A 23201-nucleotide genomic window follows, 5' to 3' on the forward strand; every position below is an offset into this window, starting at 1 on the left:
ATTTTAAAGGAAAAAGACTTCCGATTAACAAGTTTTCCAGTCCCTACTCTCCACTTTCATCAAATTTCTAGATAATAATGAAAGTTAACAAAAAAAAAGAAAAGAAAGAAAGAAAGAAAAGAAAAGAAAAGAAAAGAAAAGAAAAGAAAAGAAAAGAAAAAGAAAGAAAGAAAAATCAAAATAATGAAAGTTAACATTTATACATCACTTACGAAGCGCCAGGTCGTGTTCAGAACAGTTTACATGTGTATTAACTAAATCCTCTTTCATAAGGGAAGTGAAGCACAGAGTTTAAGTAAGTTGCCCACGGCCACAGAAGTAAGGATTCAAGCCCAGCTTGTCTGGCCCTAGAATCCATCTACAAACCAAAACATACCCTGAGTTCAGAGGGAAAGCTTGTAGGGCAAACATTCAGTCACAGAGCTCAAGACACAGAATATCTTGATTTTACACCTCACCTGGACACTTTTCGACAACTTTGGAAAGGTCACGAGTAGGACTCAAAGGAACCTCTTCCCATTCTGCTCTGCTCTGCTCGGGTGGTAGTGGTTAGGCTCTCAGGGTAGTGGAGGAGCCAAGGAAAATGGTGACCAAGGAGACGGGTGATGAGGCCAGAAAGGACACTTCCACACTGTAAAGCCCCAGGCGGCTGGGACCCTGACATTGATGTCATCCCCCACTTAGCTAACTTTCCCGGGGCAGCCCGTCTGTGTGCACACCAACTCCTCCAGCCCCCCAAGCAGCCCGTGTTTCCCAGAGCCCCAGATCTCCCTGGTGCCAGCAAACAACATGATGCTGCCAGCGTGTATTTATCATGCCTGCAGCACGGTTCCCACTCCAGGCGAACCGAGAAGGAAAAGCACGAAATTCCGAGTTTGCAGCCAGTTATCTCTGCTGGTGTTGGTGGCCGCCAGGCACCATAAAAGCAGGGAAAGAGCAGTAACTGTACTTCTATTCAGACAAGAGTAGCTGCAACTCCGGGGGATTGAGCTGTCACCATCTCAAATTCTTGATAAAAGCAGAAAGAGAAATGTTAAACTCACAAAGCTTCAACAGGGAACCCGGTAGCACCCACAGACAAGAGTTTGACTCGCATGCTCGCTGTACTTGGCGTCCTCTGTTCTACTTGGAGGGGCGGGGGGAAGAGGAGAGTATAAATAAATAAATACCTACATACACGTTTGTAATAATGTTGAGTGGTGTCACAAGGGGAGGGCAGTCCCTAGGGTCAAGACTTCCAGGTAATTGAGGATGGAGAGAGCCAGTGTTACTACGGCAGGAGTACTCCCATATCTCTCCTTTTTGCCTTTGCAGGCTTGGCCGCCCTCCTGATCCAATCAGCTATGACATGGACGGAGGCCACGGCCTCAGAGCTATCAGAGAGTGATGGTTTTCAGACACCAGTGAGGAGGGGTTGCCTCCAAACTGTTGCCTACAGATAAAAGGCTCTGATCATCATTAATAAGGCTCCAAGAGATACTCACTCTTCAGTTTCGCTTCAGTCTGCTAGCTTTAAATATAGCACTCTAGATGTGTATTTTATGCACCTTTCATGTGCTGTTTTTGCTTTAGGACATGCTTTCTTTCCCTCTACATTTATTTTGGCTCTGTTTTCCCCACTGAGAATTAGCTCTTTTTCATGGCTAAAGATGCCTTTTTCCTCTTTCTTAGTTTGTAGATGTTCACGGCTGTGCCTTCAGATAAAGTGAAGCATGCTGGTATAAGGTCCCCACATTTTCCCCTGTCCAGAGACAAAGAGGCAAAAACCACACAATTATTTCTACCAAGCTTAAACCAAAATTTTGACCAAAGCAAATAACTAAAAAACCTCTGTAGGCAATTTTATTTTACCAGAGAGCCCGGGACAGAGACAAATGTCCTTGTCCACATTTTTCTTTATAGAAATAATTTAATTTAGAAGTAGATTCACTCTGAGTTGGGTTTTGTCGTTACTATTATTTACTATTTCCCTTTTCTGAGCAGTCTGACCTTTGGAATTATTTCTATAGAAATCTTATTTCCACCATAGGCAATGTCAACATTATCCAAGACCACCTGGCATCAACAGCCCAAGTTCCTGTATTCCCAGTCGAAAGCTTCTGGACCTCACTAAAAAATTCCATGGTATTGTTCTATTCAGCATCCCTTCTATTCTCCTCAATCTTGCACACATGAAGCAGCTGGACCTCTGTTTTGGCTCAGGAAGCGAAAAATGAAGCGAGAGCCTTTCCATGCCTTGGGAAGGAGAATAGGAAGTTGTGGGGAAACCGGTCTTAAAGAAATCTTTCTTGTTTTCAGTACTGACATAAGTGAGACTTTCTGACAACCTCTGACAGAGCCAGAGGGAAGGAATCAAACAGAAGCCATTTAAGAATTAAACGGAGGGACTGAGTTTTGCTGAAGGGAAAAGTTGAAGATCCCAAGGACATGGCAGTAAGACAAAAATGGAGGTTCCAGTTGCTCTTAATTCTAGAAAACATTTGCTCAGGAAGTACGGAACTAGAGACTGTTAGGATTAGACTAAAAGGAGAACCTTTCCCAAATTCTGTATCTCTGTGAGAGCAGAGTTTAAAGTTCTTGGATGGGTGAAACGGGGAGAAAAGAATAAGATGAGTCAACACAGCTGCAAGAGTGCCCACACCCACCACTCAGGCTCTGTATCTTGGTCTTTCCGCAGCTGCCTCCAGGGCCACAGCAGGCCCCTGACCATGGACAATGGGGCAGCAGCTGAGATTAGTCAAAATGGAATCTGGGCCAGGAGAGAGGCCATGCAAGAGGCGGTAGCATTCATTCTTTAATCTCGTCCATTCATCAATCATTCATTCTTCTCACATAGCTGCTACTTGAGCAGAGGAGAAAGAGCCTCCTAAGTGTCTTTAGCTCCTGTTCTTGATTGTGTGCCACATGCCACACGAGTGTCACCCTGTGCATTCTCCTACAGCAAAGGACGTGGAGAACACGGTCGCTCTAGAGGAACCTGACGGTGCTAATACTCAGAGACCGACATTTCATCTTATCTATATATTGGGCCCAAAGAAAGCAGATCCAGTGAACGTTTGCTCGCAGAAAATGACCGCATCTGTCACTTCTCAAGAGTATAAAATTCCCAGGCTTTATTTGTTTCCCTAGGTCCTTTTGTAGTTTGCAACGCTACTGAGAAAATGGTATCAGTAAGTAGCCACTATGTATAGGCACATAAAGCCTTTGTCTTTAAGAAAGCAAATACAAATATATTCTTCTGGCTTTTAATGTCATAGTATTGACCATGCACAATTATTGCAAAATGCACCACCTTCCTTATATTTACTGAAACGAAACAAAATTCTGCATCTCTGTCTCTATCCTGGAAAAGTTCATGGCTTCAGGAAATACTCTTGTCTCCCAAAATGTTGAATACCACGGCCTTCAAATAGCTGGCTCTAAGATCCAGCAGACTTCCAAATTTCCATGGCCCAAGAAGCCAGACACATGGGAGAAGTAGTGTGGAAGACAGAGTCAGAAGGCCAGTGTGTAAGGTCTATTTCTGTCTATGTAACCTTGGGGTCCATCATTGAAACTCACTTTCTTCCTCTAGGAAATGAGGATACTAGTGGCTTCCTATTTTATAGAAGAGTCATAAAAAACAAAAAGACAGAGCCATGGAAATGCTCTATAAAGTGCCATAACACTCTGAGATACTACCTTTCGTCAAATAATATGTCCATCTACCCATATGCATTTACATGCACATGTATACACTTAGGTATCTGCATGGACCCACATGTGTGCATTCATGTACACGCATGTATCTACACACATGTATTGGGGGGGTTGGGGTGAGGGTCCATGGTTTTCATCTGGATCTTAAAGTCATTACCAAAATTGATTAAGAACCTCTGGTCTGAATGACGCTTCACACCATCAGGCATCAGAAATATGCAAATTAAAATCACCGGGAGATCCTACTCCACCCCTAGTAGGACAGCAGCTTTATGAAGAAGATAAGCACTACGTAGCATTGGTGAGGATAGAGAGAATCCCGAACACTCATACACTACTTACGGGAACGTAAAATGGCATAGCTACTTTGGAAAATGGGTTGGAAGTTTCCAGTAAAGTTAAAGATAAACTTACCCTACAGCCCAGCAATTTCACTCTTAGTAATCTACCGAAGGGTATGGAAACATGTGTCCACCCAAAGACTCGTGCACAACTGTTTATAGGAGCATTATTCAAACAGTCCAAAATTGAAAGAAAAAGCTCCATTATCTTATGAACGGATGAACTAATGATGCATATCCATATAACAGGAAATCAAAAGGAATGAATAACTAGTACGTGCAACAACAGGGATTAAACTTGAAAGCATTACATTAAGTTAAAAAAGCTAATTACAAAGGCCACAGAAGGTCCAGAAATGGCAAGTTCATAGGAGCTGAACACAGATGAGTGATTGCCTATGATCGGAGGAGCAAGGGGGGGCAACTGACTACCAATGGGCTCAAAGAAGATCTGGGGGGTGATGGAAAAGTTCTAAAGCTAGATGGTGGCAATGGTTTCACAGCTCTTTACACTGACTAGAACAACCACTGAGTGGTACCCATACGGTTTGTGACTTCAGGGTATAGGGATTAGACCTTAAAATAGCTGTTTTTAGAAAAGATAGGATTAACAGGATGTTTTGAGATGGAATTGTCAAATAAATATAACAAAATATTGATCCACAGAATTATTTGTCATTTAAAGAGAAGTGTTCTTTATTCTCTTGGTGCTGCAGTTTCCCCATCTGTAAAATAGAGATGATAAAAGCAATGACTTCATGAGCATTTGTGAAGAAAAGCGAAGAGAGGTGAACAATTTATTTATTTTTTATTTTTATTTTTTTTGTAGTAGAGAGGTGAACAACGTAGAAGAGGGCCTGACACTATACACATGGAATACATGTTCATCGTAGAAATTAAAGATCTCATGTCACTACCAACCACATATATTGTAAAGTGAATTTCTCTTATTTTTTTTCTCATGGGAAAAAATGGGCATTAATAATTAATTCAACTTTCCCCAGATGGCATAAATAAAATGCATATTATTAGAGTCCATTCAAAAGTGATGTGGAAAAATATCATAGCTGGAGATTTGGAGTTCACGTAATATATCACGGAGAACATAATCAAGAAAAACTCAGTGGGGTTATAGTTTCATTTCAGAACATACAGTCAACTCAAAAGTATTCTTATTATATATATTTGTATTATATATGTATTTAAATATATATAAATAATATATATGTTTATAACAATTAAAAATAATTTAGTCTTCCTTCCCTGACTCCTTTTCTCCTTACCTGACTAATCACAAGGCCCATGCTGAACCTCTTCCTTATTAATTTTAGGATGAAGGAAAATGCCCGCCTCTGGAAATAATAAAATTAGAAGGTGCAGAAGTTGGCATGGATAGCAGTTTGGGAAAACCATTTGTGTTTAACTGTGTGCCTCAGTCTGGAAATCGAACTTTTTGCCTCTGTGCAACGTCGAACCAAGAAATGAAAAGGTAATTCATTAATCTCTGATCTTGCCAGCTTCACCTGGGGCAGAGGAATGCTTCTTCAACAGCAGCTTTATAGATTTGGGGGATTGGAAGTAGAGAAGGGAAAGGCAAATTCACAGCATGAGCCAATCAACTTTTTCTAAGGAATGGGAAATTCGGTTCTTCGTTGTTCCCCCCCTCCACTTTTTCCTAACAGAATTGCTAAAGAACAGAAACATCTCCTAACTCATAACTCCACATCTTCTAAAAAAGCTTATTACCATCATAGTTCACATCTAGCTTCTCAAAGTTATCAAATTTATATATTTTAAGCTAATCAGATGGATAGTCCCAGGTATAAAACTAATGTAGTAGGGCTGCAACTTAGCACACCACGAGGAGATGAGCAAAATAAATAGTATTAATGCAGTTTTGTGGGGGAATGGATCTAGTTGACATTTTTAAGCATACAACTCAACTGGAGGGGGGAAGTGTGCAGGCTTTCTAAGAAGGTGGCCTACAACCTCCGAGCAAGTAGGGGCTTAGATCATTATTCAGTGTATCACCCTAAGGGAATGGAGATCATCAGTCAATCCAGTGAGCCAGCTGAACATTTCAGGGTGAGGGCTGCTAATTCAGGGTGAAGGGAGCATGGAGTAAGGGAGACTGATGAAGAGATAAAGGTCCACAGTGTGTAGTGTCAATGGCACGTCTCTGTAAGAGAATTTGGACTCAGCTCCAATTTTAAATGGAGGGCCAGGTTGGAAACCTCTTAGGCGAACAAAATACTGTTCCTATTTGTGGAACATTGTTTGTTCCAATGCATGTTGCTTTAAAGGACAAATAGGGAAATATGATAACAGTAACTTGATTGTATTTCAATTCATGGAAAAAATATTTGTGGGCTAGCTGATGTGCCCAAGACACCGTTTTAAGTTCTCCACAGATGATTAGTATGATTATGTGCCAATTCTTGCCTTCAAACAAGCTCTGAACCAAGAAGATAGGGCATTCAGTTGAACATTTGTAATGCAAAATAGAAACTAAGAAGTGCTAGAGGAGAAGACCAAATGGCGTGGGAATTGACCGTAGGGAATGAGGATCTCTCCAAGTGGGGACCAGGGAGGAGTTCTTAAAGAGTGTGGCATGAGATCAGACAGGCCTGCAAAAGAAGAAATGGAACCAAAGAAGGCAGAGGGAATAAGTCAAACTCTGGGGAAGAGAGCACGCAAGAGGGTTTCATTGAAAATTACAGGTTTTAAAAGAAAATGGGAAGAGATTGGCAAATGAGGTGGGACGGATAGGCTGTAGGGGCTGAGGAGACAAGACTAAGGAAATTCAGTCCTCCAGTAGGGGTACGAAATGGTGTCCTGAAGGTGGCCACTGCGTCCAAGGAACACTTGGGGCTGGAGCTCAGGACAGTGACTATCTGCCAGTCTTTCCATGTTGTAAAGGCCAGTGCCTTCCAGTTCATAACACCAGTTGTTACCAGCTCTGCTAGTGGTGATAAATTCACACACCTTGGTTTAAAAAAAAAAAAAAAGAATGGATGAATTTTCTCTTAGGCACTAATTGAACTATAGGCAAGGAGAAGGATAACAGTGATTTATTTTAAATATGCCTGGTAGGGGGTGGGATTTTGGCCTCTAGTAATACCAATCTTGCAAGAATGTGTTGCCTTTAACCATGATCTGTGAGATATATCTGAGCCTCAGGACGGTTCTGTCTGGAAGATGGGTTTCCAGAGAGAACAGCAAGCCCCTCCAAACGATTCTTATCCAGCCCCCACCGGAGAGCCTCTCATCTTACTGTCTTGCAGGTGGCTTGAGGCAATGGACAAAGCAACCCATCCTGTCCGCCAGGTGAGGTATCCGTGGTATTCATCTCAGCCTTCATTCTGCTTTTCTCTCCGAGGGGGAAAGGATCAAGTCAGATGTCATGCAGTTCACCCTAGGACTTCTCAGATCTCTAAAAGCTGGCAAAGAGGATTTTAAGCTAACAGGGTTTTCTATTCAGATTCTATGAGGGAACTTGCATTCCTGCTGTTCTTTTTATTTTCCTGAGTTTGCGTGACATTTCTCTCCGTGAACTCGCTGGGTAGTCACAAATTGGGGTGGGATTTCCGTTTCACATAGAGCAGTCCAGGAGGTTAAACCCCTGCTTCTGTTTTCTTTTCATTCCCTAAGTACAAGGTCTCAGGGACATCTTGGGACAGTGCTGGTGGCTGACCGGCCTCTTAGAAAATGAGTGTCTTATGTTCAGAATTAGTGTTCATATCCTTGTTTAGGATGCGTACTAGCCCACCTTCCGCAGCTCCTACCTGTGCAAAACTCCCAGACTTGAAGCAATATACTTTTAGAGTTAGGCTTGACCTATAAAGTGATAGCTAACTTCATGAGATCAACAGGTAAAGCATCACTTTAGCCCCTAAGATATTTGATACCCCACTTTCTGAGCTTTCACGGGGGGGGGGGGGGGGGGGGGGGGGGGGCGAGGGGCTGGGATTGCTTTAATACCCAATTATTTAATTTTTATGCTATGAACAGCATTTCTAGTAAGGTTATAGATTACCTTTAAATATGCTCATTTCCTTACAAAATGCCAGACAAGCAAAAGGTATTTACAATCTATTATCTTCTCTCCCTATCTTCTGGCTCTTGTACATTCAGGAAAATCTGGATTGTTTGAGCTTACATGTACTGCCCTGTGTCCTATAACTGTCCTTTCTGAACAATCACTGGCATCATCATATGACAAACAGCAGGACTTGTGTTTCATTTTACCTGGAACACAATGCTCAATACACTCATCCATCTCTCCAATGCGTCATCCTAATGAGCCTGATATTTTTCAGAGGGATCTCTTCTGCTAATGCACTCAGAGCATCTATAGCAGAATGAAAAAGGAACACCCAAACTCCCAGCAGGCTTCCATTTCACAGCAAAGAATACAGTCAGCTCTGCATCCTGAAATCTTGTGGAACGCCTTGTTAAAACGAAAGAGCAAAAATGAAGCCAAATAAAGAAGTGAAACTGGCCAGCACTTGGCAGGGCATTATGATAAAGAGATAAAGCACTGTGTCCCCTGCCTCAGGTCAAGTTACAGAGGAAAGCCTGCCTCTCAGGCCTGTGGACCCACAGCTCCCACCGGCCCCCACCCCCTGCGAAGATCTCAATTTATCATAACCTTCCATATCATTGACCATGAGAACCTAATACCAAGTCTGCCCTGGGGCATGTAACTTGGTCCTTTGCACAAAGGGGAATTCTAAAGTGAAGCAGGAGCCAAGGGCTGCTGTTAGACACAGTAGACATGCCAGGAACAGGGCTCAGGGGACAATCCGAATGGCCAGTGAAATAGCACATTGGGACCAGCATTTATAGACAGGGCGTAGACATAGTCTTTGCTGGCGGCCCGTTTCCACATCCTTTCTACATACCACTGATACTGTTTTGCTTTCCTCGCACTAGAATAGAAACCAAAGAGAAAGGATGTCAAGGGGCATGGAAAGGAAGTTCTCCATAGCCCCTGGATAAATTCAGGTTTTCTGGAGAGTTGCTCAAGTATTCGATTGCCTTAGCAACAGAATCACTTAGAGCAGTGCCTTCTCTGAAGTCAAATAGCCTTTGTGCTGGTATCATTGGCTCTGGGAGTCAGGGACCACCCGCACAGGGCGACCACTCAGATGATCCCTTTGTGCTACACCCACAGACCCATGTCTGGGAAGATGTAACTCTGCACAACAGTAGCCTTCCGCCCCTGGCTATCAAGAACCCGGAGTGCCTGGGCCTTTTGCACCAATTGGACAGAAGCACAGATATGTGGGTCCAGCACTATTGCATTCTGAAGGACGGCTGCTTGTACCTCTATGCTAGCATTCGCTCCACCCAGGCTTCAGGTATGGACTCAACTTTCGCTTGAAATAATAGTCATTACAACAATAATAGTAGTGACAGCCTGGCTTTATGGACCTTTTACCAAGCCTTGTACTGTCTATATTACCTAAATTAGTTCATTTACTAATTACTACTATTTAAGGATAACTCATTTGGTGAAAAATATCCAACTGCAAATAAAATGCCAATAATCTCTTGTGTCAAAAATTATAGGAAGGCTAGGGGTGCCTGGCTGGCTCAGTCGGTAGAGTGTGTGACTCTTGATCTTGGGGCTGTGAGTTCAAGCCCCATGTTGGGTATAGAAATACTTAAAAATGAAATCTTTAGGGATGCCTGGGTGCTAATTAATTAAAGATAATTAGTTCATTATCCAATGAAGAGATACTACTATTATTCCCCTTTTACACATAAGAAAATTAGCTGGGGAGGCTATTTAGCTTGACAAGATCACAAGTAGTCAACAATGAAGCTGAGATCTCAACACAGCCAAGCTAATTCCAGCTCCTGCAGATTTTATCCCATGCTTTCATTGCCTCGAAAAGCAAAAAATAAACTCCTTCATTCTTTTGGTCACTGATGACATTCAGAATCAGTGGCAATAGCTTTCTGGGGCAGTAACTCCCCCTTCTCAGAGTATTCCCAATGCTGGACAAGTGAGTAACAAAAATAACATTAACTGTCAATTTTTTTGGGCAAGTTACTTAACTGCCTAGAACTTACTTTCCTCACTTGTAAAATAGAAACACCTATATATTTCACAGGAGTGTTGGAAAGATTACATGAGGTAACTGCTATTAGGGGTTGCTCTACATATAAAGCCCTTCTATACAAAATGTATATATCTTATATATTGATTAAATTGTGTATTTTAAAAGCTGTATGTACAAAATGGGTATATAAGCAATATAATTTAATAAAACAAGTATGCCTGCTTTCAATTAGATCAAGAATCAAAAATAATCAAGAGATTATTTTTCTTGTAATTTTTAAAAGATTTTAAAAAAATATTTTATTTATTTATTCATGAGAGATACAGAAAGAGAGAAAGAGAGGCAGAGATATGGGCAGAAGGAGAAGCAGGTTCCCTTCAGGGAGCCTAATGTGGGACTCAATCCCAGGACTCCCAGATCATGACCTGAACCTAAGGCAGATGCTCAACTGCTGAGCCACCCAGGCATCCCTAAAGATTTCATTTTTAAGTATCTCTATACCCAACATGGGGCTTGAACTCACAACCCCAAAATCAAGAGTCACACACTCTACCAACTGAGCCGGCAAAGCACCCCTAGCCTTCCTATAATTTTTGACAAAAGAGATTATTGGCATTTTATTTGCAGTTGGATTTTTTTCACCAAATGAGTTATCCTTAAATAGTTAGTAGTAGTAAACATCCTGGAATCTCAGTCATTTAGTAATTTTTTTTAACATTAATGTTTATTTTTAAATTAAGCTAGACAGCCATGCCAACTTGGAAGTATCTGGTGACCATTTCAGCCTCCTTGGAAAGTATGAAAGAAGTACAAGGCGAACATCACACTATGTTCCATTTCCCTTCATTCAGGATGAGCGAAACAGTGATTGTCTTTCACTTACTCACCTTTCCATTTGAGAGCGTCACAACATAACCCGAAATATTATTTAACTATTCAGAGAGACCCAGCATCTCTAAGCACTTCTCGAACAGGCTGTTCCTATTCAATACCAAATCCATAGTTTTAAGTACCTGATACCAGGATGAGAATGAAGGTAAACAAAACAAACCTCCAAAGCAGTCATGGACTGGGATTTTTGTTATAAAATATCACCGCAAGGGTGCCTGGGTGGCATAGTTGGTTGAGGGTCTAGCTCTTGGTTTCGGTTTAGGTCGTGATCTCAGGGTGCTGGGATTGAGCCTTGAGTTGGGCTCTGTGCTCAGGAAAAGAGTCTGCTTAAGATTCTCTCCCACCCTCTTAGTCCCCCCCTCCATGTGCAAGGTCTCCCTCTCTTTCTCGCTCTAAAATAAATCAATTAGCTAGCTAATTAATTAATTAAAATAATCACTGCAAAAGTCTGAATCATTTTAATGACTGAATCAATGAAGCTCATTTTTAAGAGATTGTTTCCAGAGATAGAGAGGAAATGTTTAGGACTGAATGCTCAGCTCACTCCAAACTGAAATACCAAACCCCTAGGGCCCAGAGGTCTCCAAGTTTAAAACAGTAATGACAGCCCTAGGTGGCTTCCCTGATTCTGAAAAGTCAGAGGCCCTACTTTGGAAAGTCCTAGTTGGAGAGCTAGAAAATGGCTACTAATAAATGGCCTAAAAATAAGAACAGCAAAAGCAGAGTTACCATTTAGTCAGTATAGTTTTTGTACTGGTCCCTCTGTTAAGTGTTTTTTCTTATCATTTCATTTAATTTCAATAACCCTCCTATGAGATAGGTTACTATCACACCTACCACTAGGGAAATTGATGCTTGGCAAGGTTATATCATTTGTTCACATTCCCCTGGCTAATAATACATGATAAAGATAGAATTTGAACCCAGGTAGCCTAAGTTATACCAACAAAAAGAAAAAGATAGACAGGGAAGAAAAAATGGACATCTTCTTTATATTCAGCTCCAATCATTTCACACATCTTTCCAGAACCTTCCGAGGTTCTTTGTTACCTCCAGAGCACTCGAGAGATTTATATTGTGTCCCAAAATCCTTCTCTCTGGTTTTCTTTTTCCAATCCTTGTGTTAGAGCACCTTGCATTCTAACCAAACATGGTCATGTTCTATTTCGTTAACACACATGTTCTATTTCCTTAACACATCTTCTTTTTTCTGACAACACATCTTTGCTTGTGCTAGTTCCTCCTCCTGGAACCATTCTAAACCTACCAATTCCTCAACACTAGTTGGCCAGATTCCACTGTCCTTCAAATGCTTATTCGGTCACCAGCCATCTCTGCTATAAAGCAACCCCATATGGTCCCCGACAAAGCATCTTCCCTCTCTGAACTTCCACACTTACCCATCTTGTGACACTTATTGCCCTCTACCTTGTGTGTTACCTCTAGATGGCCATCTTATCTCTTCTAAGGGACCATATGCTCCAAAGATGACTCTATATTTATGTGTTTTTAATGAATGAACAATCAAATTACTGCAAATGGCCATCATTCCCATGAAGTGTGAGTAGTTTGTCTTCCCCTCACTTCATAGAGAAAGGTTAGAAGATTAGAAAGCCAATTCAAAGGCAAAACCAGAACTCAGGCCATCAAATGCCTAGCCCTTTGGCTATCTCACGCTCTTTCTAGCCCTAAGAAGTCATCTAATTTCTATCTATTTTTAAATCCCTTCCTTGAAAATATATCATTTTGTGACTAATAAAAATATTTAATCCAAATCCATTCATTCTTACCCAGCTGTACATCTTAAATATTCCTATGTCCACAGGCCCTCCATTTCTAGCTTCAATTATCTTAAATATGGATTAAAAGAACATTTTCTTACTGAAATTCCAAAAGAATATGTTATATCTAGGCCATGTTCTAAAATAGAGGCCTGTGATTTGAGTTTTACATGGTTTTACTCTTTCTCGAATAAAAAATACAATTTGCCTGAGCATGCACCTTCTTCCAGAAAATGCACTTTCCTGCCACCTCCTATATGTCACCCTGACAGCTGCTGGGTCTGGATGGAAGCTCTCTGAGGGTTAACCAGCAGCTCGCCCTTCTTTAGCATGAAGGGGCTGGGCAGGAGCTCTTCTGGAGTGCTTTACCCTTCCCCAGACTGGAATTTTGAGCTGAGGTCTACATTCTTTTTTGGAAGAGTCTTTTCCAGTCTTGTACATTTTCACATGCATCGTGACCTGAGGCTCATAGCCAATGATATGGCACAAAGAAACCCAAGCTAGCATGGAGGCATATCCAAATCTCCGGTGGGAAGTTCCCAAAATAGAAATGCCTCTCTCTACTGTCCATTAAGAATCACTGCCCTGGGGAGCCACATGGTCTGTTTGGGGTTTTTTTTGGCGGGGGGTGGGGGCGTTAGAGAACTGGATCAACTGCTCAGGTGGGTTGGAGGGAGAAAGTTAGCATGTATCACTGAATGCTTCCTATGTGTCCAGGACTTAGATAAGCATTTTATGTTCATTATCTAAAGCCAATATTTGCAAACCACCACTGTTATTGCCCCATTATATGAGAGAAATGAAGGCTTAGAGAAGTTAACTAACATGCTGATGTGCCCACCCCCTGCTGTTAAGTGACAAAATATGAACAAATGTCACCCTAATCCTATGCCCAAACTCTTAGCCATACTGCTACAGAGAGCACTCTCTGCCAGAAACAAGTCTCAAACAAGTAGTCCTAAGTGCTGGGTATCTAGTCTCTGGAATTTGGCACATTGACTGCCATAGTCACGATCCGTGTAGTCCAGCTATTTATCACAACAACCAGGAATTGTGAGGACAGGCAGTAGAGAAATTTACCGAGAATGGCTGAACCTATGCTGTGCCATGAACAGGCACTAAAATAAATCAATCAATAAAAAATAAAATACTCAGTTTCATGTAATCATTTCTATATGCAAGGAATTAGAATAATTATATTCATAAAGATTATACAGAGTCCTAATACTTATTTTCAGTTCTTCTGGATGAATGCTCAATGAATGACCTTTGCGCTGATCTACTAATTCCTCCCCTCCTTGTACTGTCCAAGTTATGCTTGGCTCTTGCATATCTCACCCTTGTTTGTCCTTGTTCTCCAGCACTGTGAAGCAGGCGTTGGTTGCTATTTATAGCATTAATCATCAAACTACACGTTTTTACCCCATTACTGAGTCATGCAGTCAACGTAGCAGGTTGCGACGAGTACTTAAAAACACAATAGAATAGAATTTAATTGAATAGAAAATATCATGGTACATCACAGTGTTTCACAAAACTTTTGGGCCAACTGTATGAAAACATGGAGAGCTCTGTATTTATTAACATCTTTGGATCACAGCCAAAAAGGTTGGAAAATATTCAGGTACAAAAACACTGTCTCTTTTACATACGGTACCTTAGGGTATTTAAAAAAGGTTCTTTCCTTTCAATTATCCTTGTCCTCCGCCTACCAGATTAGTTGCTATGTTATTAAGACTCAGGCTTCTATGACCATCACTTCTCAGACACATGACCCTACCCCACCCCCCAACCACAGCATCTCAGTTGCCTTACTGTTTTATTTCCATTTCATTTTATATTGATTTTATTCCAGTGATTTCTCTTCTTGATGAGAGATCCAGGAGACTCCTATGCTATTTCTCACTTCTAGACGTATCTGTAGTATTTGGGACATGACCTACTGGCTCTAACAGTCACCTGAGGTAGTGAGGCAATCCTGGGAGCCACAAAGAGAAGGCCGGGAAAGATAACAGTGAGATGAGGGGAAAGTACATGTGTGGCTCTAATTTCCTGTGAAAACCACATTAGATGCGAATCTCACATCTTACTTCCAGCTAGATAAGTAGGCCTCTAATGTGTATTGTCAGGGTTGAAGAAATAGCACCAGTCAGCTCCCTGAAGTCCGTGCTTACTGTCAAGGAAAGTGCTCATACCTTAACGATATGCATTACTGGCTTGCCTGTGCTGGCTAATATTAAAAAGCCACAGTGTGAATATTCCAGAAACCCTTTAGCCAAATGCCTCTTCATAGCCCTCAAGCCCCAAGTCATTCACCATGTACTTGATGATTCTTTTCCCTTCTCTCTCTCTCTTCAGCAAAAGCTGAAAGTAACAAATCGTGACTGTTAACTATTGTTCTTGAATAAATCACATCAAGGTCTGTGTGTGCTCCTCAGATATATTTTACATTATTGCAACAAATGGAACACTTAATGCTTGCAAGGTTCTTGTGAGAAATTTCTGTCCAAATGTTGTGCCAGCTTGCTATTTACTGCTGCTACTTAATCCAGAGAGACTGGCCCAGTGAAGTCACCTCAAATGAGGTAATGGGGTTGCAACCGGATGTCTTTACTGCCAATCACTTCTACCCTGTAACTGGTTAGAAAAGGGGTCAGGAACTTTCCTGTTTGTGGCACACATCTTTTTGGACAAAACTTTCTATCTGTTCTCAAAGAGGGTAGGGATGGGAGAGGATATTCATGTCTGCTCAGAAACATGAGAAAGGGAAATCTCACAAGTAGAAAGAAGTCAGAAACCAGTGCAGTAATAGAAAAACTTTGTACTACTATTGGGAGAAGAGATTTAAGACAGCAAGCCAATCCGTGGATATGTCTTCAGGTGACCCTTAGTCCTGAAACATCTAGCACATTGCTTATTCCACTTCTAGTATATCCCCCAAAACATAGACCTGTGCAAAAATTGTACACAAATATTCATAACATTATTCATAATAGCTTAAAAAATGAAGAAAATTCAAATGTCCTAATGAGTAGATAATGTACTAATGAGTAGATAAAATGTGGTATATCCACACAATGGAATATCTCTTGTGGATAAAAAGGAATGAGGAATTGATATATGATCTAGCATGGATAAACCTGGAAAACATCATACTAAATGAAAGAAGCCAGTCACAAAGACAATATATCGTATGATTCCATGTATATTGAGCACCCCAGGAAAAGCAAATCCATAGAGACAGAAAGGAGGTTAGGTCGCCTGGTGTTCAGATGGGCCAGCAAACGGGGAGTGACTGATAAATGGACACAGAGTTTCTTTTTGAAGTGAAGCAAATGTACTCAAATTAGATTTGGGTGATGGTCACACAACTCCATAAACTAAAAATCATTGCTTGCACACTGCAAATGTGTGAATTTTATGGTGTGTCCATTAACACAAAGATAGCACTCACTCTCGGATTAGGGTAAACACCATTTTACTGGGGCCTACCAAAGGGGGGAAAAATCTAACCATTTCTAAAATGAATGCTTTCCTAGAAGTTGGCTTTGAAATGGGCTCTTTTTAAATGAAAAAAGTTTTAGTTTAGCACTGCATCTAAACCCCATCTATAAAATAAACACATTTTCAAGTCCAAACACCATTTTTTGTTTAAAAAGAAAAAAAAAAACTATGGCTTCTGGACAGTGTGCAATGGCACCAAATATAACTAAAAGGAAAATGAAAGGAGTCGTATGCAAAGGGACTCAATTTTCCCTTCCCAGTCCCTTACTGGCATAGGATAATTGTCAGGGAGAGCAGTGACCCAAGTTGGATTTTGGTATTTTGTTAGTATAGGGCACTGAAGTGGATCCTGGGGCGGGGAGTGGGAGATTAGAATAAGAGTTAGCAAGAGCAAGGAAGAGATTCAAACATCTAATCATCGATAGGAGACTCAGGTATACCTCAGAGCATCGACACTACAAGACACAAAAGGTTTTGCTTTTTCAGCATCTTCCTGCAGACTGATATGCTCTCCCTACCCCCCAAATAATGGAAACAAAATTCAGGCCAAGCAACATATATCCACTAACATGGATTCAAAAGACCACGGGGAAGAAATTATCTTCTAAAACCAGTCATTCATTCTCATTTGAATTCAAGTTGGCTCCCTCATATCACCCTGTGGGTTCATATTTTAAATATGCTTTGCATATGCACAAAGAAGGTGAGAATCTGAGTTGGTTTTAGAAACTGCTGGCAATCTCATTATTCAGGAAGGGTGTCTTAATGGTTTTGTCCAAGCAAATATTACTTAATTTTCTTCTAATGTGATAGTACAGGTGTCACTCTTTGATACCAAGAAATTTATTTCAAAATGTGTCCTCCAGGCAAAGTAGATGGTTTAGACCCACAGTAACCCAAAGGTAAATACTAAACATGCAGTGAGAAGATCACAAAAATGGAAATGGGGAAATCCTACCTCATTACCAGCCTTGCCATTAATCATTAGTGGAGGCCCTTCAATTACAGACTCTCCTGAGTCTCAGTTTTTTCATCTGCAAAATGAGACACCTGGATTAGAGGTTCCTGCAGACACAAAATTTTCTTGGTGCTTTTTCAGATTCCTCTTTTTTTTTTTAATAAATTAATTTTTTATTGGTGTTCAATTTACCAACATACAGAATAACACCCAGTGCTCATCCCGTCAAGTGTCCCTCTCAGTGCCCGTCACCCATTCACCCCCACCCCCCGCCCCCTCCCCTTCCACCACCCCTAGTTCGTTTCCCAGAGTTAGGAGTCTTTATGTTCTGTCTCCCTTTCTGATATTTCCCACACATTTCCTCTCCTTTCCCTTATATTCCCTTTCACTATTATTTATATTCCCCAAATGAATGAGAACATACACTGTTTGTCCTACTCTGATTGACTTACTTCACTCAGCATAATACCCTCCAGTTCTATCCACGTCAAAGCAGATGGTGGGTATTCATCCTTTCTAATGGCTGAGGAATATTCCATTGTATACATAGACCACATCTTCTTTATCCATTCATCTTTCGATGGACACTGAGGCTCCTTCCACAGTTTGGCTATTGTGGCCATTGCTGCTAGAAACATCGGGGTGCAGGTGTCCCGGCGCTTCATTGCATCTGAATCTTTGGGGTAAATCCCCAACAGTGCAATTGCTGGGGCGTGGGGCAGGTCTATTTTTAACTCTTTGAGGAACCTCCACACAGTTTTCCAGAGTGGCTGCAGCAGTTCACATTCCCACCAACAGTGTAAGAGGGTTCCCTTTTCTCCGCATCCTCTCCAACATTTGTGGTTTCCTGCCTTGTTAATTTTCCCCATTCTCACTGGTGTGAGGTGGTATCTCATTGTGGTTTTGATTTGTATTTCCCTGATGGCAAGTGATGCGGAGCATTTTCTCATGTGCATATTGGCCATGTCCATGTCTTCCTCTGTGAGATTTCTGTTCATGTCTTTTGCCCATTTCATGATTGGATTGTTTGTTTCTTTGGTGTTGAGTTTAATAAGTTCTTTATAGATTTTGGAAACTAGCCCTTTATCTGATATGTCATTTGCAAATATCTTCTCCCATTCTGTAGGTTGTCTTTGATTTTGTTGACTGTATCCTTTGCTGTGCAAAAGCTTCTTATCTTGATGAAGTCCCAATAGTTCATTTTTGCTTTTGTTTCTTTTGCCTTCGTGGATGTATCTTGCAAGAAGTTACACAAAATTTTCTTGGTGCTTTTTCAGATTCCTTTTCTCCATTTTACTCTTTCCCTATTCTTCTCATTTGCTTTTTCCTTTCACCCTCTGTAGGTGGCCTGTATTTACAAGGATATAGGGTGAACGAGCAGACCCTAAGCTCCAAGCAGTCAGTAATTGAACTCAAACCTCCATCTGAAGAGTTCAAGACTTTCTATTTCTGTGCAGAAAATAAGACCGAAAACCAACGGTAAGTCGAGGCCTGCATATTTCTTTTTCTTCATCTGCCAAGAGTCTTGATAGCAAAAGTCTTGACTTTCCAACTCAACTTGCATCTTCAGTTAACTCTCTCCCTTTTTTTTTTTTTTTTTTGCATCATCTCCATAGTTAATATTCCTCAGGATTTTTTAAATTTAATGCATAGAAGATGACTCTTCCAGAAGTACTTTTTTTAAGAGGAAAAGGAGTCTACCATTCTTCCCAAGATGGTGGCTTAGACTTCAACACAAAAAAAATCTACCTACAGTTACCTGTAAATATTTAAAATTATTAATTCAGATTTGCTGCTTTCCCTCCTTTTATATAACTTTATTGATATGCTCATTGGAATTTGGTCAGTTGTTTGTTTTTTTTGTAAGCCACTGAAGGATATAGAACTCACCTATATAATTCAATATGTTCACTATCCAGCGTGGCATGTACAAATGGTTGCTTGGGTTCATGACGGCTTGAGGGAACAAAGGGCGGTATGGTCAACAGAGACAAAACTATGAGGCAGAGGAAGTATTCTCTCAGACTCAGAGAATCCTCCTCCATCTAATTTCAATCCCCAAGACATCCAGTGTCCTCCATCTCCCATTCCTATCCTCACCTGCTTGAAGACCATCCCTCACCTCAACCCAATTGGGAGACGCTTTCTCCCAATTAGGTTAAAAAGATCAATAAAGAAATTCAGTCATTTATTAAAACAGGGGACATGGTAAAATCTTCAGGAGTATTTACCAGAACCAAATACCTTGCTTTAACTCAAAGAAATAAAACTCTAAAAGTAGAATTTCAGGACTTCCAGCAAGTAACCATTTAGGGAAGGGAAGAGTCTCCCCAGGCCTTCTCCCATTATGTAAACCCTGTCTGCTCCACTCATTCCTAAGGATAGGCTGGAGTGGGAGGTTAATGAATATAGAATTGCTAGATATTTTGCCAAGATCTCTTTCCCTGGGCTGGTGCTACACAATCTGGGTGGTGGACTAAGATGGTTCCTTTGAAGGTAAGGCTCCAGTTGTCATATTAGAAAAAGGGTCAATGAAATGAACTCCTGTCTGATAAAATCAACTGGCTTCTCTATGGGTGGAGGCCAAATAGTTGAATTTCACTGTCAATTCCATATGTGGACATTATCAATAGGAAACAATACTGAGTCACTAGAGAACTATTTCAAAGCATAAGAGCAGTTTCACAAAGTGTAGTTCGTGGAATTTTGCCTTCACAAGATGCCCTACTCCCCAAAAATAGTTACGTAAGCTTAAGAAATGATACAAATCATATTCCCCTCTCAGAGAATCACAAAGCACATTGACTTATTCATGTTCCTGACACACTGTGCTGGAAAGAATCCTAGTTACGTCTCTAGAATTCCTACAACCATAGTGTATCTGACCCAAACCATTCTTTAAAAGATAAATAAATAAATAAATAAATAAATAAATAAATACTATTAAAATACCCTGAGAATAAATTATATATGGTACATTTTATAAAACATCATCCAATAAAATGAAAAGAAGGGAGTGGAAAAGGGGGGAGCTAACCTGCAGAGTGTGCTATGAGTACAAATGCAAAAAGGAATATTTTTCCCTTATGGCAATATTTGATTGCTATACATTTGACCAACTGAACTTGAAATTTAAATAGAAACAATTATAAAATCCCCATAGCTCCAGTGATCACTATTTACAGACATCGCACCTTCTTCTGATCCTATTTACAACATCAGCATAGTTTTATTTGTATAGTCCACATTCGGTGTTTTACCATTTTGTTCAGTCCAAACCAAAGAATCAGGGTTTACTATATTAATTTCAAATTAAATCACCCAGAGAAACAATTAGGAAATAAATGTGAATGATTTTTTTTTTTAACATTTCACCTTCCTACGGTTCAACCAGTTTTTTTTTTTTTTTAATGACCTGGCCTGCACTGTTATTTCTACAGCTGGATTACAGCTCTGAAAATGTCTATCAAAAAGTGGCTTCCTTTGCATCAGGCTATTCAAGACTTCATGAATCGACCTCTAGAAGAGACTAGAATGTGAAAGAAACCCTAATCTTAAGAGAAGGGACCCACAAAATCATCACCAACCAATATGGGAAGAAACAAAAATATGATTTCATTATATAGCATTCAACTGAGCATTTCTCAGATACACTAAAACTTTGTGGTAAGATTATACTTTTGTTTTTGAACCAAAGCACGGAAATCTAACCTGACAATCTATAACAACATTCTTAATACCCCCACATTTTTGCCCATCAGGCTGTACGTGTTAGCATCAAAATATAGTATGTCCCTTACCCCTGTCTTTTGAAAGCATAAATACAATAAAATTTGATTTATTTTCTCTTTTGTATTCTTTGCTAAATGCTCCACTCTGTCCATTGACTGTAGGCTTCCTAGAATGCCTACAAGCCATGATGTGGAAAGCTGATATTTGGAAAAATTAAGATCACAGAAATGAAATGGCTCAAATGGTGAGTAAACAATTCAGCTAAACAAGGTCCTCTCTGTTAGGTTATCTCACAATGGACTGGCCCAAGTGCCTCCAGGACTTCCCAGATGACAGAAAATAATAACAATTATTGTTATAAAATAAAGAAAGAATTAGGCTAAATTCAGGGGAGAAAACTCAAAGGCATGCATCATCTTACTATCTGAATTATTACCTGAATATCGATCGGTCACACTGCAAGGGGAAAACACAAAATGAATCAAGAATGTCCTACTCTTAATCCTGGAAGTAACATTCAGAGAGATTCAAAGGTGAATTCTAAGTATCGACCTTGTGTCTTAGTGCAATGATCCCAGTGTGTATCCATGAAGTTGGAAGTCCCATACACTCACTAATGGAACATGGAAAATAAATTTCAGGGAGTTCAACTGTCAGCTTCAAGTGCTCTGGAACAGCTTCTGACAACAACAAAAAATTTGAGGCCTTGTCTTTTCACAAAATAATAGTATTTCGGAGATTGCAAGACCTTTACAGCTCAACCCCTCTTCTTTATAGCTGAGGCTCTAGGAGGGAGTCGCCTGTTGAAGATCACGTAGGTTGTTGATGGCAGATCTGGGACTGAAGCCAGGTCTTCATCTCTCCATCCAGTGTTATTTCCACTCATCCTACAGCCCTTCATTGTGACCAAGGACGTGGTGTGGTTTCACAGACACAATGGAATCACCCACTTGCCAAAGTTGTCCAATACTTCTAGGCTTTGCCTGGGAATTGAAACATGTTGATTCCAGCAATATAGCATGTTTGTATCTCCCCAGTCTCCTAAAGGACTCCATGTTAATTCAAATTATTCTTTACAGAGACTCTTAAATGTGAAAAAGATATGAAAATTCAAGCCATTCTTCTATACTCTTCACCTCCGCCCCCCCAAAGAGACTGTGAACTCTTCAAATAGATGGCAACAGCTTGCAGCTGTCGTTCACCACAACTCACATAAAGGAGGCCTGTGAGTGTGTGAGCATGTGCTACTTAGTTCCCGTATTAAGAGGAGCTGCACAGATGAGCCCAGGCCCCCCAAAAAGACATGCTGTAATACTCTAACCAACTTAATGCCATAATCAAAAATATTCAATTAACAATAACAGATAACCCTCTGTTCTGACAAAGGTCCCTTTGTTTTCCCCATATTTGCCATGATAATAATGAGGTCTTTCAGCAGGGGCATCATCAGTAATGTTCATGTCAGAAACCTGGAGCTTTCTACATCCGCTCCCCAGTGGAACACTCTGCCTTTCTGGAACTCCGCCATGGAATGCACAAACTGTGCCGTTACCAGGCAGCCAGCTAGTGACCACAGCCAACTGTAACACTGGCACAGAGCTTTCCCCTGAAGGAGAAAAACAAAAGCAACTACCTCAATAAAATGTGAGTGGACTTTCCCCAAATTAAGCAGTCATCGAACTCATTTGAAAGTGAAAGGTATCAACATTCAAAGTTCAAAGATACTCCTCAAAAACTACTGTTGTTGCTCCTGGAAGATTCTAGAGATCTAAACAGTCCCATACATTATGCAAAAAAAACCCCAACCAAACAAAAGAACCCACCAGCAACACTGGGTGTGAGCATTTTTAGGTGGAGAGAATTTTAAGCTTTTATATGTCTTTCAAGGGTTATGTGACCCAAAAAGAACTTCTTAGTCCTACGATTAAGAATATTTCTCAAGATTCACAAGGTTTCCATCTTTTATAGAGCTGAAAGGAAGGGGAAAGTGCAGGGCCAGGCTTCTACATATGTACTACCCCACTGCCCATTTTAGGATTAGCCCACCTTTTGGCAAATCGAGGAGAACTTGCCCAGAGTCTCATGGTCAGGTAGTCAATAAATGTTCATTGAGCACCTAATGTGGGCCAAGAACTGTTGCCACCAGGATGCTAACATGAAGGAGAGGCAGAAAAATTATTAAAGCATGTCCTCTGCAGCCAGAGGGCCCAAGTTCAAATTCATT

At 40.6% G+C, this 23201-nt stretch overlaps 1 protein-coding gene across 3 annotated transcripts in view; it reads left to right on the forward strand.

Annotated features, from left to right (window-relative positions):
• Window positions 1–21100, forward strand: part of LOC112915455 (uncharacterized) — a 112203-nt gene extending 91103 nt beyond the window's left edge. For all 3 annotated transcript variants that reach the window (XM_072736646.1, XM_025992818.2, XM_072736647.1), the window contains exons 9-13: window positions 5372–5529; window positions 7325–7367; window positions 9217–9403; window positions 18589–18724; window positions 20686–21100. In XM_072736646.1, coding sequence (XP_072592747.1) covers window positions 5372–5529; window positions 7325–7367; window positions 9217–9403; window positions 18589–18724; window positions 20686–20785 — 624 coding nt within the window. In that variant the 3' untranslated portion in view covers window positions 20786–21100. The remainder of the gene's footprint in view (window positions 1–5371; window positions 5530–7324; window positions 7368–9216; window positions 9404–18588; window positions 18725–20685) is intronic.
• Window positions 21101–23201: the final 2101 nt, after the last annotated feature.

Source organism: Vulpes vulpes, chromosome 14, assembly GCF_048418805.1.
Source record: "Vulpes vulpes isolate BD-2025 chromosome 14, VulVul3, whole genome shotgun sequence".
NCBI classification, from domain to species: Eukaryota; Metazoa; Chordata; class Mammalia; order Carnivora; family Canidae; genus Vulpes; species Vulpes vulpes.